Consider the following 16,494-nt stretch of genomic DNA (forward strand, 5'->3'; position numbering starts at 1 on the left):
AAAAAAATATATTTAATAGTTACCATAACACTTTTGGTGAGAATTAGTGATTGGAGATATCAAAATGCTTTCAGAGAACTTTCTGAAAATATCAAATGAATATTAAAGGTAAAAGAGTATAGAAAAAGCCAGCTACAAGACATTTGTACTTAAGCTATATAGTTCTCTCATACCTAGAACAGCCAATGTAACTCACTAAATAAGAATAATAATGAAAAATAGAGTTGTTACAGTAACAGATAAAGGAATGCACACTGTGTTAGTTATCAATGCTTTATTATTGAAAACAAAATTGAAATTCTCTTATCTGGCACATAAACAATTATTTCTACAAAAAGGAAAGCCTACAAATCTGATAATTTATACAAATAACAGTTTTTCAAAAAATAAAATTTTAATTTAGTAAACTTGTTTTGTGCTCTTTAATTTTTTAGCACTGTCTGCAATAATCCACCATAAATCCCTGAGCAGAGAGACATATTTTAAACATGTTCTAAATTCATCCCAAAAGAAGAAAGTTATCAAGCCCAGACCTATATTAAAAAAACATATTCAGGGACATTCTTGTTAAATTTATGCTAGTCCTTTTTTCTCTCTCTTTTTTTTTTTTTTTTTTTTTTTTCTTAAGGAAACAAATAAGAGTTATGAATGCAAGCATGACACTGCATCATACGAGTGCTCCCCCTACCCCTATTTTGTGCAATGAAAAAAAGTTAATAAACAAGAATGAGTACAAATTGAAGGAAACATATAACATAGTGAATGGTTAAGACCAAGAAGCCATCAGAGTTTGATGGATGTTGAGTACAGTTTTATACTGAATTCTATACATTTTCCAGAAAGTCAGTAAAGCAGGAAAATAAGTTCAAGCTACTATTGTGTTCTACAACTGGTTTCAATGATAAAGTACAAATTCAACTTCTGACCCTTCCATTTTGCTTTTCCAGCCACAACATTATTTGAGAAAAACTTGATACATTCGACAAAACTAAACAACCTTGCCCCTCTGGCCCTTATGGTAGGCCACTTGTGAACACAGCAATATGATACTTTAGTGAGCAAGAGGAAGGAAAACACACACTACTGCATTTTTACTACAGTGACTGAAACAGCTATTCCTCAGTCTGTTTCAGTACATATTTAAAATCCAAATATAATGGGACAATGATTGAGATGGTAGAGAAAAGTGTCCTCTTTCCCAATAAGGTAAACACGCTAACCGCACAAAAAATGTCAGGAAAGCCAAAGTAAAAAAACAAACAAACAAACAAAAACAACACCAAAACTAAAAGACTACTGTGTTAATAGCAGGTAACATTGCTGTAGTCAAGTAATAAATAAATAAATACAGCAAAGTATTCTTCTCTATTGTTTTGTTGGAATGGTGCTTAACAGTTAGGAAGAAAAAAAACAGAAAACAACAAAATTTCCTCAGTAATCACGAGGTTTTAAAGACGATCCTGAAAAAGCTTCAGTTCAAGGTGCTCTACCACTTTAACATTACGTCTACCATTATGAAATGAACATTGAAGCATGAACATATGAAATGAACGTTGAAGATATCAACAGGTCATTAAATGAAATAGTACATTTTCATAAAAGCAATAATACTTATTCCAAAGAAAGAGAGCAGTTAACAAACGGCCTGGAAAAAAAGGATTGAATCTTCAATACACTGCAATTTAAAATAAATTATTCGTACATTTATAAACCGAAGAATAAAACAGTAATTAGGTCAAATTGTTCTGAATCAGGAATAAGCAGAACCTCACCAGAAGCATACTTAGATATTTGACAGCTCTGTTGCTAGTACATGTCAGAATACAAACAGAATTCTACTATTTGGTTAGAATCTGAATAGGTAATATGTTTTTAAAACATCACCACTACGAAAAGTAACTGGCAACCAGTTACACATTTATCTTTGCCTATGATGTTTTGGATATAATCTAATCCATTCCCTTGAGCTATTTTCTAGTCCCACAGACGTGTAACATTCCCTTCTCACTGAGTTGCTCATGAAGTCTGTGTAGAATATGCACAAACTAATATTTTCAAATCTTACTGGATGAGATATTGCAAAAATACTGGATGCAGAATCCAGTCAGTCTTTTTTTTCTTAAGATGACATTCTGACCACATTCACTTGATACCAGGGCAAACATCAGTCTCACTTGTACTGCTACATCATGTCTTTTTCTTATTTTTTAGATTCTGCATACATGCGTGATGTAGAATTTGGGCAATCGCTTGCTCATTCTGTCAAGCCCACAGCCATTTCACCATGTATTTCCAGAGAATTGCAACAAAACTTAAAGTAAGTTGAAATAATATGCATATTTGCAGCAAAAAAAAAATTTGAATGCCACCATCTAAACACAAACAATAGGTTTTAGAAAGATAAAAATTGGCCTTGTATGCTGTGAATTGGTAAACAAGTGGTCTTAAAGTGAGATTCAGCAGCATTAAGACAAACTGCAAACACGCCAGATTTAGTACACATTTTAATGAGTTACATTTAACGAGTTATTAGTACCCACTTTCACTCCCATATGATTTAGTGTATACTGTACAAATTTCCATTAGTGTTTCTAGGACAGTATACCTTTCACAGAAGTGAGCAATATGGAATTTGCAATGATTTTTCAAATATGCCAGGACACCCTCTTTCAAGTTCTGTGGTTCTAAATCTTTTTGTAGGCTAACATTGAAGTCCTTCATGAATATCTCCATCTCCCTTTCTGTGTTTTTTTTTTTGTTGTTGTTGTTTTGTTTGTTTGTTTTTCTTTTTTTTTTAAATCTAATAGTAACAACAAAAAAGGCAAAAAGCAGAATAGCTTCTCCTAGCAGCAATCAAGACTTCCGATCCTTGCAGCCAAGTCTGATGAGTTCTCTGTTCAGACAACTGTATGAAAATTCTAGTTATAAACCAATTTAAGAAAAAAAGCTTAGCGTTTTCCACATCATGTCTTGGATGTCTTTAAACCTTGTTTCTCCATGATGTTCCACAATTTGCGAAGATTGGACTGAGTGATGACATCATCAGGTTTAAGTTGAAGAGCAAGGAGGTAGTTTTCTTCAGCCTCTTTCAGTTTACCATTCAGATGAAGAATGGCTCCAAGATTCATTAAGGCAGCTGGATACTGGTACAAAAAAGAAAATGGGAAGAAGAAATATTAAGAATATTTTCAGTTTTTCTTTTCAGACAATCTTCTTCCACTTAAACAAACTATTACCTTATGTTTACAGACTTTTCATGGAAGCAGTTAAGCAATTTAAGGAAATAGAGATAACAAGAAAAGGTTTCTGAACAGCTGTTGCTTACTCTGTGCTTAAAACGGCAAATTCTGGTGTCTACAGGCATAGACTTCTCCCTTTAATGAGAAAGCACAGACCTCATCAAGCTTTTCATGTGGTAATGTCAGCATAGCACAGTTTCCAAGAGAAAATTAAAGTAGTCCAAGAATGGATTAAAGACAGGAATTTAATTTTGATTCAACCCATTGCCAATAAAGAATTTATAATTAGTGGGGATAGTTAACACATTGGAACTCACCCCTTTTTTCTCTGTCTTAATTATAACTAGTAGAAAAGACAATCTGTTCTCAGATTATAAGGATGTTCAGGAGTTCTAGGATATCCATTTAGATTAAGGCTGTGGCATTTATTTCTTAACGAATGACCAAACAAAATTTATATTATGGAAACATCATTTTAATAACAAATGTGAAAAATGTACAACAAATCCACAAAACTACATTAATACAAAGTCCATCTTCAACTAAAAGAAAATATTTCTTGTTTTCATTTTTTAATCTCAAGATTACTCCACTATGAAATAAAAAGCTCCTCATGATAATTAAATATGTTTAGATATCACTCACCAGGACTCAAGATCTGATGCCACATGGAAACTCAGCTAGAGAGTGTTATGAGTGGGGATGCAAAATGTTCTAAAAGGCCTGCAGTGACAGTAACTTCAGGAAAATATGATAGCCAGAAGGTCAGTAAAATACGCACTAGGGATGGTCTCCCAGACCAGGAAGTCAACTGGATGAAGAAGACTTACCTACATTCCAAACATATTCACCACCACATTAAACTCATTACTCTTACCCTTGTAATTCAGACCTCATAAATAAACAAATCATGTCCAAAACCTAAATTTTGCAGTGGAAATCCTGCTCAAAAAATACTTGATTTTTATATCCAACAAATATGTCATATTTTCTCACCTTTCTTCCTGCTTCTTTTCTTCTATTAAGATACGCATCATAAAAAGTGACAAGGACAACAGTGCATCAAGTTTTTAGAACTGGCTTCCAGAGTTCCAAAACAGAGCAAACCAAATTAAGTTTAACTGCCCCTGTGTAAACACCTGAAGGTATTATTTTTAGATTTAATTTTTCTTGGTTAACTCTGATAGATTAATTCCTCTCACCCCTACTCAGATGTTTGTTTCCACTTAAACAAAACAAAACAAAACAAACAAACAAACAGACAAAAAAACAAACAAAAAAACTACAGACACACACATACAAAAACAAACAAACAAACAAACAAAAAACTGCAAAAGAAACTAAAACAAATCCCCAGCTGAATCTTACAAAGTACTTATTACTCTCCAAATCTTTTTCTTCAGCCACATGCTATATAGAGAAGGAAAACTATTCCCTTGAAATGTTAGCTTTTGCTAGAGAAAACATATATTAGAAGCCACATTATCACAGTTACCCCTTCTCAGTGTCAGCATTATATACTATTTTACAAAGGAGTAACATTCTTCTTAATTATAGAAGTTCTAAGCGCTGACTGAAGTGCTACAAATGAAGAATCATATGCAAACAGCTTCACTGCAAATGGACGATTGCCTAAATATCTATATATTTTATTTATTCATTTAATTTTAGACTGGAGATTGTTTGAGATAATTTTCTGTATTTATTCTAAGTTGGATGGTCCATACTCTCTAACTGTGCTACTTGTTTGTCTGATTAAAGCTTGTGAATCAAATAGCTTCTTTCAAGACCTCCATTACTGACATAGAACTGTCTTTATTCTCAAAGTATAATTTGGTCCAGATGTAGATGGTAGACAAAGCTTGCAATAGATAAGAATTAACAGAACATATACCTAGAATAACCCATATTACATAAGACATACTTTTGAATTGTCCATTTCTAATTCTTTAACATTCACAAAGTTACTGAGAAGTAAAACAGTTTTCTCATATGGTTTCCAGAATTTGTCTCAATTTCCTTCACACAACACTCACTGAAGACATGGTATGGGTATGGTACTAATCAAGTACTCTAAATAAAGATTATATATGACTGTACACCTACATAAGAAAACTCTCTTGCCATGTATTTATCATCTTACTAGGGCAAGCAACAAAAATATCTAAAAGAATGAACTGTATGCCTTTTAATTGAATATGAAATTTTTCAGCTTCTAAGTATCACCTCTGAATTCCCAGAGGCCCAGCAAATTTTGGGCCATTAATATTCTATGAAAATGTATCCATGCAAGTAGATAGTGACAAAAGCTCACATGATCTCCTTCATGCTTCGGGTGAGGACATGCATAGGATAGCTGAAAGACTGCTCTCCGACCTTTTAGAGCACCTGTCACCCCAGTATGTACAGTTTATTGTCAGTCACAAGAATCACATTCTTTTCACCAGAACATGAAAGATTACACATCAGTGTCATCACTCCCTGACAGCTATGTATGACGGCCTGAGGAAAGAGAGAAAGAGACATTTGCTATAGTTTTTCTTCACATATATATTCTTTTATTAAACACAGCTGATAAAACTTTCCAGTATGTTAACAAAGACCGTCGGCAGCTACCAGTGCAATAACAAGAGACTTGTAGCACTGTACAGCAAATGACACCACCTACTACTTCAGAGACTTGAAAGGAGAAACAGTCCTTCCTTCATTTCCTTTTGGAGACAGATGCTTTACATCAAAAAGCTGACTGGCATTTCTATCAGGGTTATAAATGCTGTCTTTTATGTTCTATTGGGAATGATTTCCTTTATTAGCATTTTTATTGTGGTATGCTCGTTTCCTTAGTGGGTTTTTGGGGGGGTAGAGTTGGGGGCTGAAAGGAAAGAAATAATGGAGCAATTAATGAATAACAAAATAACAAAAGGCATGGACTTAGTTGCCTGAGGTGGTTTTGGTTCACATTGATGACAATTCTTTCAAACTTTCTCCACAACACCAAAATAAAAGGAGAGCCTAGGGGCACGAAAAATTTTTTAACATCAATTAAACTGTTCTGTAAAATGCATTGTGGAATCCATAAATAAATCAAAATAATTCTACATAGTACTTCAGGATTATCTTAATGTAACCAAGTACAGTATTGGTACAGTACAATAAGTACAGTATTATACCAAAATAATGAATATTAGCAACACAGTAGGTATAGTGATATCTTGTTCATCTCAGGCTCCATGTATAAAAATATTAGAAGAAAAGTCCCAAACAGAAGAAGATAATTTTATTGTTACATAAGCTTAAGGAGTTATATAGAGAGAAATAAAGAAATACAAACAACCTATTTAAAAAGGGCTTTTGAATGGCAAATAGCTATATCAAAGAACAGCCCAAAAGTGACCAATGAAATTGGAATATCTTTTCCCCAAAGTTGATCTTACAGATATTAATTGCTTGACACTATGAAGTCAGAGTGACAGAATGTGAGATGGAAATGCATTTTGTTGCTGTTGGAGTACTTTTAATGAAAGTCATGCCAGTTTATACTCCACTAGAATTGCAACTGCAAGCTAGTTCTCACTTAGCAATTTTCAAAGGTCACTGAAAAGATGTTGCCAACATTTCTCTTGCTCTTAATGAATTACTGCAGTGCATAATCATGTAGATGTTTCAAAACAAACCCAGGACTGTTTAATGAATTCTGTAATCAGCATGGCAAACTTATCAAAAACACAAAGGTTAACTGCTTTGTTTTAACAGTGCAATTAAGGATCCTTGTTCTTTTAAGTACTTAGAGAAAGACAGTAAATGTCACATGTGAGTATTTCATCACATCACTTTTGTGTAAAAAGTAACGAAGTAAAATATTTCTCTTTAATAACTGAAGATACATGGGTGATATAAAAAGTAATGAAGTATGCTTCATAAAGTATGAAAGCAAAGCATGGTGGACTGCCTCATCTTATCAATAATCATAATGCTTTATTTATCTTCCCACTGTGATAGCAAGAATTTTTACTCATATTTTTATTATTGGCGTTAATGCTGTAGCACAGTATAGTATTTTCTGAAGCAAATCTGAATGCAATCAAAATGTCATCAGCTCCTTTTTTATTGCTAAAGATAACTGTGAACTACTGAATAATTTCAGGGCATGGCACTTACTTTGGACAGACCGCAAAACATCTGACTGAAACCATGACCTACAGGTTGTCCAAGATGTAAGCATACAACCTTGAAGTATGTGAGGGAAAGAAGGACAAGAAAGGACATATCCACAGAGATGGCGTCTGCCAAGTAGATCTTAATCCCCAGTGTTGTTCCATTAATACTACTATAAATTTAGCAAAGAGACTGATACATGGAAGCAGACCTTTTCATAGAGGTAATCAATGTGTTGCCAGATAAGCCAAGTAACAGTTGCTGCTTCCAGATAGTCATGTTTTTTACCTGGTTCTCTATGCTATAAGGCTGCTGAATCTCTTAAGAAGTGGAGTTTGCATATACTGCCACTGGTATTTTCTTCCAAAAAGCACATGAATCCTCACTAAAGCACTATCACCAGAAAATTGCTTAAGATGGCAACAGTAAATTGTCTAGGATTTGATTACTTAGTGGAAAAGGCATTCTGAAAAAAGATGACAGGATGTATGTCAAAACATTATGGATCAGAAAGAATAAAAAAGCATAAAATTCACAGCTGAGAGGGATTTCCTGTGTCATCAGCCAGACTGCAAAGCATTCAGTTCTGCTGTAAAATAAAAACATCAGCATCTTTGCAAACTCCTTCTTAAAATGGAAGAATGCTTTTCAACTCCTTTATGGTAGTTAAGTATGTATTTAATTGCAAGTCTGCCTGTGAATGATTTCTGCAAGTAAGTTTTTGTGTTGACAACTACCTACAGCTTAAACAGTAAAGATACGAAATGGAGAGGAAAAACATTCTCCTTGCAACTACTATTTTGAGCAAATGTTCTGAAAAGCACAGTTTCCACAGTTGCATTAGTCAGATAAATACCTCTGCTATAAAGGGAACCTGTGTCCCAATCTAATTATGCGAGGCTGACTAACATTGCTATATAAATCTAAGCAACAACAAACCTGGGCTCTACAGGAGAGTGGATCCTTGGATTTAGTTAGAATGTTTGAGAGTACTACAGTGTTAATTCTGATAGAGAATAGCCTCAGTTACTTACGTTCCTTTAAAGAAATAGTCTTTATTTAGTGTTCTAGTCATATTTAAATTACCAGCCTTACAAACTATTAATCTGCAGAGCAAATGATGAACATCTTTTATATATATACATATATATATATGTATATAAATCAAAACAGACAAAAAACAAAAGTAGGAAAGTAAGTAAGAAAAATACCACTTTTGTGGAATGCTTTTTATGTACTAGTCTTATATTAGGATGAGGCAGAAGTAAAGACAAAGACAAACAACTGGTCACATTACCAACTGTTACCACCTACATAAATGTTAGGTCACACGGCTTTACATGTTGGTTGTTTTTTTGTTTGTTTGTTTGTTGGCTGGTTGTTGGCTTGTTGTGTATTTATTTACTTACTTTTACATTTAGACGTTTTTATCGTGACATTCAAAGCAAATGGCACTTTCACCTCTCTCATGCAAACAGAACATATGTGGAAATGTTTGTATGGATCTAAGCTTGTGTGCTTTTGAACACTGGAAACTTTCCTGTCTAAAATCAAAAGCTACAAGATACTTACAGCTAAAACCAGAAACTGAAAAAATGAAGGAAGGGACACTTTCCCCCCCACACCCTAATCCAGGATCAGTATCATTACGGGTTGAGAAATGAGAATGAGCACTGGACTTGGCATGAGAAGCAGTCTGCTTCGTTTCTCAAATTATCACATCAATCTGGAGTGTTTTCGAATCAGTGTTGTCCAGCAAATGGGGATTTTTTGTTCTTTTTTTTTTTTTCCATGTTAACATTCAGAGAAAGAGCTTTTAAAACACAGTTATCCAAAACCAAACAACCATATATTGATATGCTGTATCTTGCTGCTGAAAAGCTACCTACTACTGTCTTTTATGTAAATTCAGAGGATTTATGTATTGGTAAGCTAACAAAAGCACATGTTACAGATGGTAAAGGCTGCAGATAATCACAGCAGCTTTAAAAGTCCTACAAAAATGTACTTGCATTTGTAACTTCTGTATATCTAGGATTTCTTCATCAATGGCCATGCGTCAGTTGTTTTGATTTATTTGATTTAAAAAAAAAACACCAAAAAACTCATAGTAATCACTCTTGGTTTATACAGAAACCTTGATGGAAATTTTTAGATAAAGTACTTGTATTACCATAATAAAAGCTAAATAGGAACATATGTGATAAGCATTTAGTATTATGGCTGTATTAAAAAAAATAAACAAACATTTTCCAGGCCTTGAAGTGTTTTTAATTAAACTTTGTAGCTTTCCAGCTCAGAAGTTTTCATCAGTATAGCATATGATAATCTTACTCAGTTTTTCCAGCAATTCAGGATTTTATTAAAAAAAACAACCTTCAAATGACTTAATTTTTGTTTATCAAAATTCAAATGCTTTCTGATGCCTGCAATTTGATAATTTTAATACATAGCTATGATTATAGCATAAAACATTTGACAACTCCTTTACCTTATTTAACAAGAACCCTATGTGCTAATAAGACACTCTGCATTCTCAGCAAGTGAGAAACTTGCTGAACAGAAATGTCATCTGTACTAACAGAAATAGCTCAAAAACTTTCAGTAACAGAAATAGATCATATTGAAACAACAAAAAAGGTGTTCTTGAATAAAACTGAATCTGTTAGTTTTCATGTACTTTCACTCTAAGCCTTGAAAACAAGAAAAAAAGATGGGTTTATGTTCTTGCCTGAAGACAGATCATAGAATCACAGAATCATTAAGTTTAGAATATACCTCCAAGATCATCCAGACCAACTGTCCACCTACCAGCAATACTTCCCACTAAACCATGTCCCTTAGTAAAACAACTTAACGTTTCTTCAACACTTTGAAGGACGGTGACTCAACCACCACCCAAGGCAGTTTGTTCCAGAGCCTGATCACTCCTTTGGAGAAGAAATTTTTTCCTAATATCCAACCCAAATCTCCCCTGGAACAATTTGAATCCACTCCTTCTAGTCCTACTGCCAGTCATGCAAGAGAAGAGACTGACCCCTACTCACCACAAGCTCCTTTCAGGTAATTGTAGAGAGCTATAAAAGCCGCCCTGAGCCTCATTCAGACTGAACAATTTCAATTTCCAGTATTTTGACTCAAAGCGTTCAGAGGAAATGTTAAGTGTCAAACGAGGCTTTGCATCTTTAGCTGACAAGTGTGGTCCAGTGAATTAAACACTAAAGAACTTGATTAACATTGATATCGCTGTATGTTTTCCAAAACTATTTAGGTATTTGCAGTTGTAAGGTAAAGCATTCAGACTTTCACAGTTTACACTGTGTAAACCATTATGCAACTTGATAAATTTGCTCTGAGTATGAAGAATGAGAACCTCAAAGATTCACCCAAGTCTTACATCATGCACTATTCACTATGAAGAAATCCACAGGAAAAAAAAAAAAAAAAAAGAAGAAGATATTAGAGCATTACAGGAACAGGAAAAAAGGAACGGAAAAACAACATAGGTTAGGCATTGCCACACATTTTAGGATGAACTTAAACCTTCATTCTACTCCTTCACAGTTAGTTTCTTTTAACTAACTTTCCCTAGACAACAGATTAAAATATTTTTCCTCTACTGGTAGTAATTTAATTACTGGAAAAGTACAATTGATATCTACTGAAGGAAGTGAGACTATTTCCATAACAATAATTTATCAATAGTGTTTGAAGGTATTTTCAAATTGGTCGAACAATGCAACTTCAGCAAATAGAAATGTCACCATGGCAATTTTACAAATAAACTCCCTAAACAAATAAACTCTCTGTTTTAAAATAAACAACAAAACTCTTCAATGATGTCTTCATTAAACAGTTGACAGAACAGCAAAAGCTGAAAAAATCTTTTTTTTTTTTCTTTTTTTTTTTTCCCCTTTGTCCTTCATCTGTCTCCTATCAGTTTCTTGCCTATTGCACAGAGCAAACAAGCTTTGCCCACCCTCTGCCTTGACTTCAGTTTTACCCACAGGAATATGAGAGCAGTTAAAAAAAGAGATACACTCTATTGGTTTCTTTCAAAATCCTGAATTACAGTACTCCATACAGTTCATGCCTTACTTTTTGGCAGCCAGTAACCTGCAGGTGTTCCCTATATAGTGTTTAGCAATTGAATCCACAGTACATATTAAAATTATTAACTTACAGGGTAAGTGCAAGGATTTAATTTTGATTCTTACAGCTTAAAGATTTTAATGCTGTAGTTCCTAAAATACAGTCTTTTCATTGCTAATAGTGAGGCCACTGGACACTAATCACTTGCTAGGCTTTTACAAGATTGTGACTTGTAAAAAATAAAGCTACTTACTGCTAAAGCAGCCTTATTTACTACAACTGATCGATGACATGTACATTTACAGTGCTTTCTAAGTAATTAATATCAATTACAGCAAGTGTTCAGTGTTACTTACACATGCTACTCTGGAAGTCTGCACTTAATAATGCATATGCCAATAATTGCTGTTTAGTGAACAACAGGTTTCTGCATTTTACCAACTGTCGTTTTAAGAAATGGACACAATAATTAACATTAGCCTTAAAAAAAAAAAAAATGTTTAATTAATTATTTCTTAATGCACGGGAGGACAACTTACACTTATTAAGGAAAATCATAATTCAGTTCCAGCCTCTGAAATTCAGTGTCAAAAATTTCTCATTGAAACTACATGCCTGTGTGCCCCAAACAGTTCTCTGCTGACTGGAGTGGACAATAAAGACATGTGAAAGCATTTACTTCTTCTGTTACTGTAAAAATATCCAATTTGGGAATTAATTAACAAGAAAATCAATGTAACTTCAGAATATAAGTTTTCAAACAGAATTAATGAAGAAACATTTGCTGATCTTTCAAATATGATAAAAATAAGCCTGATAATTTTAAGTATGTAAATGGAATCAGAAGGAAAAGAAATACAGTACAGAACTGCTGAGTTACAGTAATCGTCCACCAATTAACCACCATAAATACATCAGTCATTCACTCCAGAGTACCTAAGAGGCAGACAGCAAAATTTCATCTGGAATTTAAGTTTTTACTGTGTATTTTCTTTTTTTTCTTTTCTTTTCTTTTTGTTGTTGTTGTTACATTGGACAAGATTTCCAGCCTGTAATTTTTTTCACTGAGTTTAAAGCAGCTTGGGCAACTGGCACAGTTACAAACCATAATGTCAGATTAAAGCTATGTACTGTTAGAGGAAGACAATTTTTACTGGAACGCCTTAGGAATTAAGTAAGATGCCTCAACTTCATAAAGTAGCAGTTTGTTATCTGGAAGATACATTTCAAAATGATAGGTATACACTTGAATGTGTATTTGCTCTCCAGTAAAATTAACTATGGTGAATAGAAGCATATAAGCACAGCATTGATCAGTATACACTGGTACAGAACGTCTCAAAAAAAGTGGCTGTTCTTTGGAGGAAATGAAAAGCTACCCATTCTCTCCCCACTGTTTCTTCTCATTAGCATGCTTCTGACCTCTAGACTCTAATTTTCCCAGGCAGAAATAAATTAAGGCTGCTACTGAATTTACTTCTAAAAACAAATTACAAGAAAATGACTTCAGCCACCCACAATCCCTTGTCCACTGCCTTCTTCCTGACAGTCTGTAAACACACAAAACAGGGAAATCTCAGACCTAAAACAGTTTCATTGTAGAGCATTTTTTTCTCCAGACAATCTCTTGTGTATACTATAGGAGGAATGGGGGAACAAAAGCAGTTGCATCAATACCATCTCAAGCAACAGAAACATGAGTTCTCCAAAACTTACATCAAAATATTCCAACAACTCACTCCTAAAGTAAAATAAATTAGAACTACAGACAAGGAAGAAATTAAGAATTCACTGATTGCAAAACATCCTACTGAGAATGTAGTACTGCTGATTTTATTGAATGAGCATTAAGAACGCTTCCTTGTAAGTTCTAACTACATAATAAATTGTTTCCAGAATCAGCACATCTAGAATACTCTATTAGGAAAAACCTTGCTGGATTCTCTTTTAAGTGAGTTGAAACAGATGGTTTAATTTCTGAAATGCTAATCTACTAACTGCAAATTCTGTATTTCATAGCACTTTGCTTTTGGTTGACACCGATGGCTACATTTACACCGCAAAGCCCATCTTCCTCTCTCCAGGAATTCATTTGGCGGCACAGTACCCCTTGCTATGTTACAATGAGCCAGTGAATCATAGTGAAGTGTACAGGTCTATCCATAATGTATTATCTTAACTTACAAAATTTGAGCAAAGAGACTGTGTCTTCAAAAACTATTGCCTCCCACCACCTCGAAGTATCATAATTCCTTTTTAATATCATGGGTGTCCAACCTTTTGGCTTGCCTGGGCTGCACTAAGTGAAGAGGAGTTGTCCTGGGCCAAATAGAGATTTTTGATGAAATTTTATTCTTTCTGTACTTCTTCTTTGAAAACAGTTGTTCACAAATGTACATACTGCCCAGAAGCAATGACATGAATAAGGCATGACTGCAAAGCAAAGAATAGGTCTTATAAAAGTCTAGACACGTGATCATTCTTTAGTTTGATTTGAATACCTGATCAGAACTCATTCAACTGAGAATTTGCAGGCAATGTATTTATGCTGACTGAAAATGGGAGTCGTAGTATCTAGGTAGGTGCCTCAAAACTAAAAAAGATTCTATACCTTAACATTTCAATATTTGGAAAACGATACTGAACTAATAATGAACGTGCTTTTTTGTGTGTGTGTGTAAACATCATTTACTGTTTTGCAGGTTTAGTGGCATTAAGATTTTGACGACATCAGGCAACAGAACCTAAAGTGGAAAACAAATGCAGAAAGCAAAATATTCTGGGTTTGGGTGATCTTTTGTTTATTTGTTTATTTTCATATAGAAAAGACTTCCAGCAGCTCTAAGCAGCAAAACACTCTGCCACTAGACAAACTGAGAACTTTATACAACCTATATTCTACGTGGACAGCGCCTGAATCACAGTTTGTCTCTCTCAAATGTTAAGCATGGAATTAGTGAATTAACAGTTCTTGGCAAGAAGAACATTGGTTCATTGGTTATTTAATGAAGATCTAAAGGTTAATGAAATTAGAAAACAGGATTCAGTATATAGTTGCTTATTTCTAATGCTTCTTTTCCTGTTAAAGAAAAACATGTATATGGATTTTACAGTTCATGAAAATAATTTATTCAGAAAATATAATAATAATTAGATTGTAGAGGGACTAATATTTAGAGGAAATCTGTAAACATTTTCATAGCCAAAATTGAAAAGAAAAGCACTCCAAATTACCAATTACCAATGAGTTTCTGGTTTACTTTGTGGGATGTTTCTGAGTATGTAATCTATTTGAAAATCTATGCATTAAGATGAATTCATAGTTGTTCATGTAACTTTACTTGAAGAAACCACGAACAACAGAGCCCCATTTATCTTTCACATGGGAGAAACAGAGAAGTAACTCTAAACAAGTCAATATTGCTACACCAATGTAAGCAGAGAAAACAAATGCATTTTCCTTTCAGTCATTTAGAGCTTATGCAGACAAAATACTTATGTATTGATTATATAGACGTATAACAAGTTATTCTTGATGAGAAATAAGAAGCAAGTTAAAAGCATTTTCATTCTAATTCCCAGTCTCATACATTACATGGAATGAGCCAATTGATCTCAGATATTTACATATTTAACTGCTTGCATAGTCATAAGAGTACAAAAGAGCTTCCTATAACCAAATACTCATGATAGTGAAGAAGACAACTGTAATAACATGATTTTCACTTTCCTTCCATGTATATTAAAATGAGATGGATCATAATATCCAGAACCAGACTGAAGTATTCCATAATCACCCAAAAGCACATTCAATCTTTGTTTTCACAGAGCTGCTAGCATGCATGAGAAAACACTTATAGACTGCTCTGGGATAAGGCTGTAAAATGCACTTTTGTATTTCCCAAAGGAAATTCAGTGTTTTCCACGAATGAGTAAGTTGGTTTTCAAATTATGCAACTCATCCTGATATTGCGCTCCAGTATTACAGGTAAATATCCCCACTGCAGTAGCCTGTGTTCTTTCTTTGTCCCCCGACAGACATCAGAGGGATGGGAAATGCTGTGTATTTTATTTTATTTTTTTTATTATTTTTATTTTTTTTTCTTTTTAAAGGTGGGAAGGCAAAGTTGGAATACTTAAAGATTTAGAAAAACAACCTATATGCAGAGCTTGTCCTGAGGCTGAAAACTGTGCACAAGGAAAAAACTAAATGTGTCTTTAAAACACTTAAGAGGTCAATAAGCAAATGTAATTGTCAATACAGACAGAACTATTCAGTTCATAAGAAATACCACAGATTTCTCCCAGTAGGTAGATAGAGGCAATACCCCTCCTTTCCACTTAGCCACAGACAGGAATGAGCTGAGCGTAAGGACTTGGAATGGCTGAAGCACAACTCCCACCAAGAAAAAACATGTGGACCCCGAGTCTAAACAACATTTTAAAAGTTTTCTAGCTTAGGAGACATAGAGAGAGGGCAAGTACTAATGAGTGCCTTACATGGAGGAGTATGAGTATTACTGTGAAAGCATGGAAGACTATTTCTACCTGCAATGAATGACAGATTATATGTAGTAATTATTAATTCCTCTGGAATTCACCCCTTCTGCACCACCTTCAGGCTAGGTCAGCCTTCTGCTAGGAAGGTCAATATATGTCATAATTATTTTGGGCCAGTCTTTCACTGTTTGTCAAAGGAGACATTCCAACCAATTGGCAACAATCAGAAAGTGGAATCCTTTTTTCTCAGGATGTTTCACTGTCTCTTCTCCCTGTGGAACTAATTCGTGCTTTACTCTCTATCGGTCTTAAATCAAAATACTAGCAGCATGCCATCTGGAAGTACAATTCACATCTGTCATACCCATCTTCTCATTAGGAAGCCATGGTATACTTTTTTTGTCCCTGACAGTTTTGTATGCCCTATAACAATAGATACAGTCTTCAGAAAGCCACAGAGCAGGAAGAGGGAAGTTTTCTTATTCCTCATACCTTCAACAGAAAACAG

General features: G+C 34.2%; 1 protein-coding gene across 3 annotated transcripts in view; it reads right to left on the reverse strand.

The window, feature by feature from the left end:
• Window positions 1-1,563: 1,563 nt before the first annotated feature.
• TMTC2 (transmembrane O-mannosyltransferase targeting cadherins 2) overlaps window positions 1,564-16,494 on the reverse strand; it is a 234,030-nt gene continuing 219,099 nt past the window's right edge. For 2 of the 3 annotated variants that reach the window (XM_052669219.1, XM_052669222.1), the window contains one exon: window positions 1,564-3,143. In XM_052669219.1, the coding sequence (XP_052525179.1) occupies window positions 2,964-3,143 (180 nt within the window). In that variant the 3' untranslated portion in view covers window positions 1,564-2,963. Of the gene's footprint in view, window positions 3,144-4,539; window positions 6,112-16,494 lie in introns of those variants that run through there. The other variant, XM_052669220.1, reaches the window with a different exon arrangement.

Source organism: Tympanuchus pallidicinctus, unplaced genomic scaffold, assembly GCF_026119805.1.
Source record: "Tympanuchus pallidicinctus isolate F22 unplaced genomic scaffold, pur_lepc_1.0 scaffold8, whole genome shotgun sequence".
Classification (NCBI taxonomy): Eukaryota; Metazoa; Chordata; class Aves; order Galliformes; family Phasianidae; genus Tympanuchus; species Tympanuchus pallidicinctus.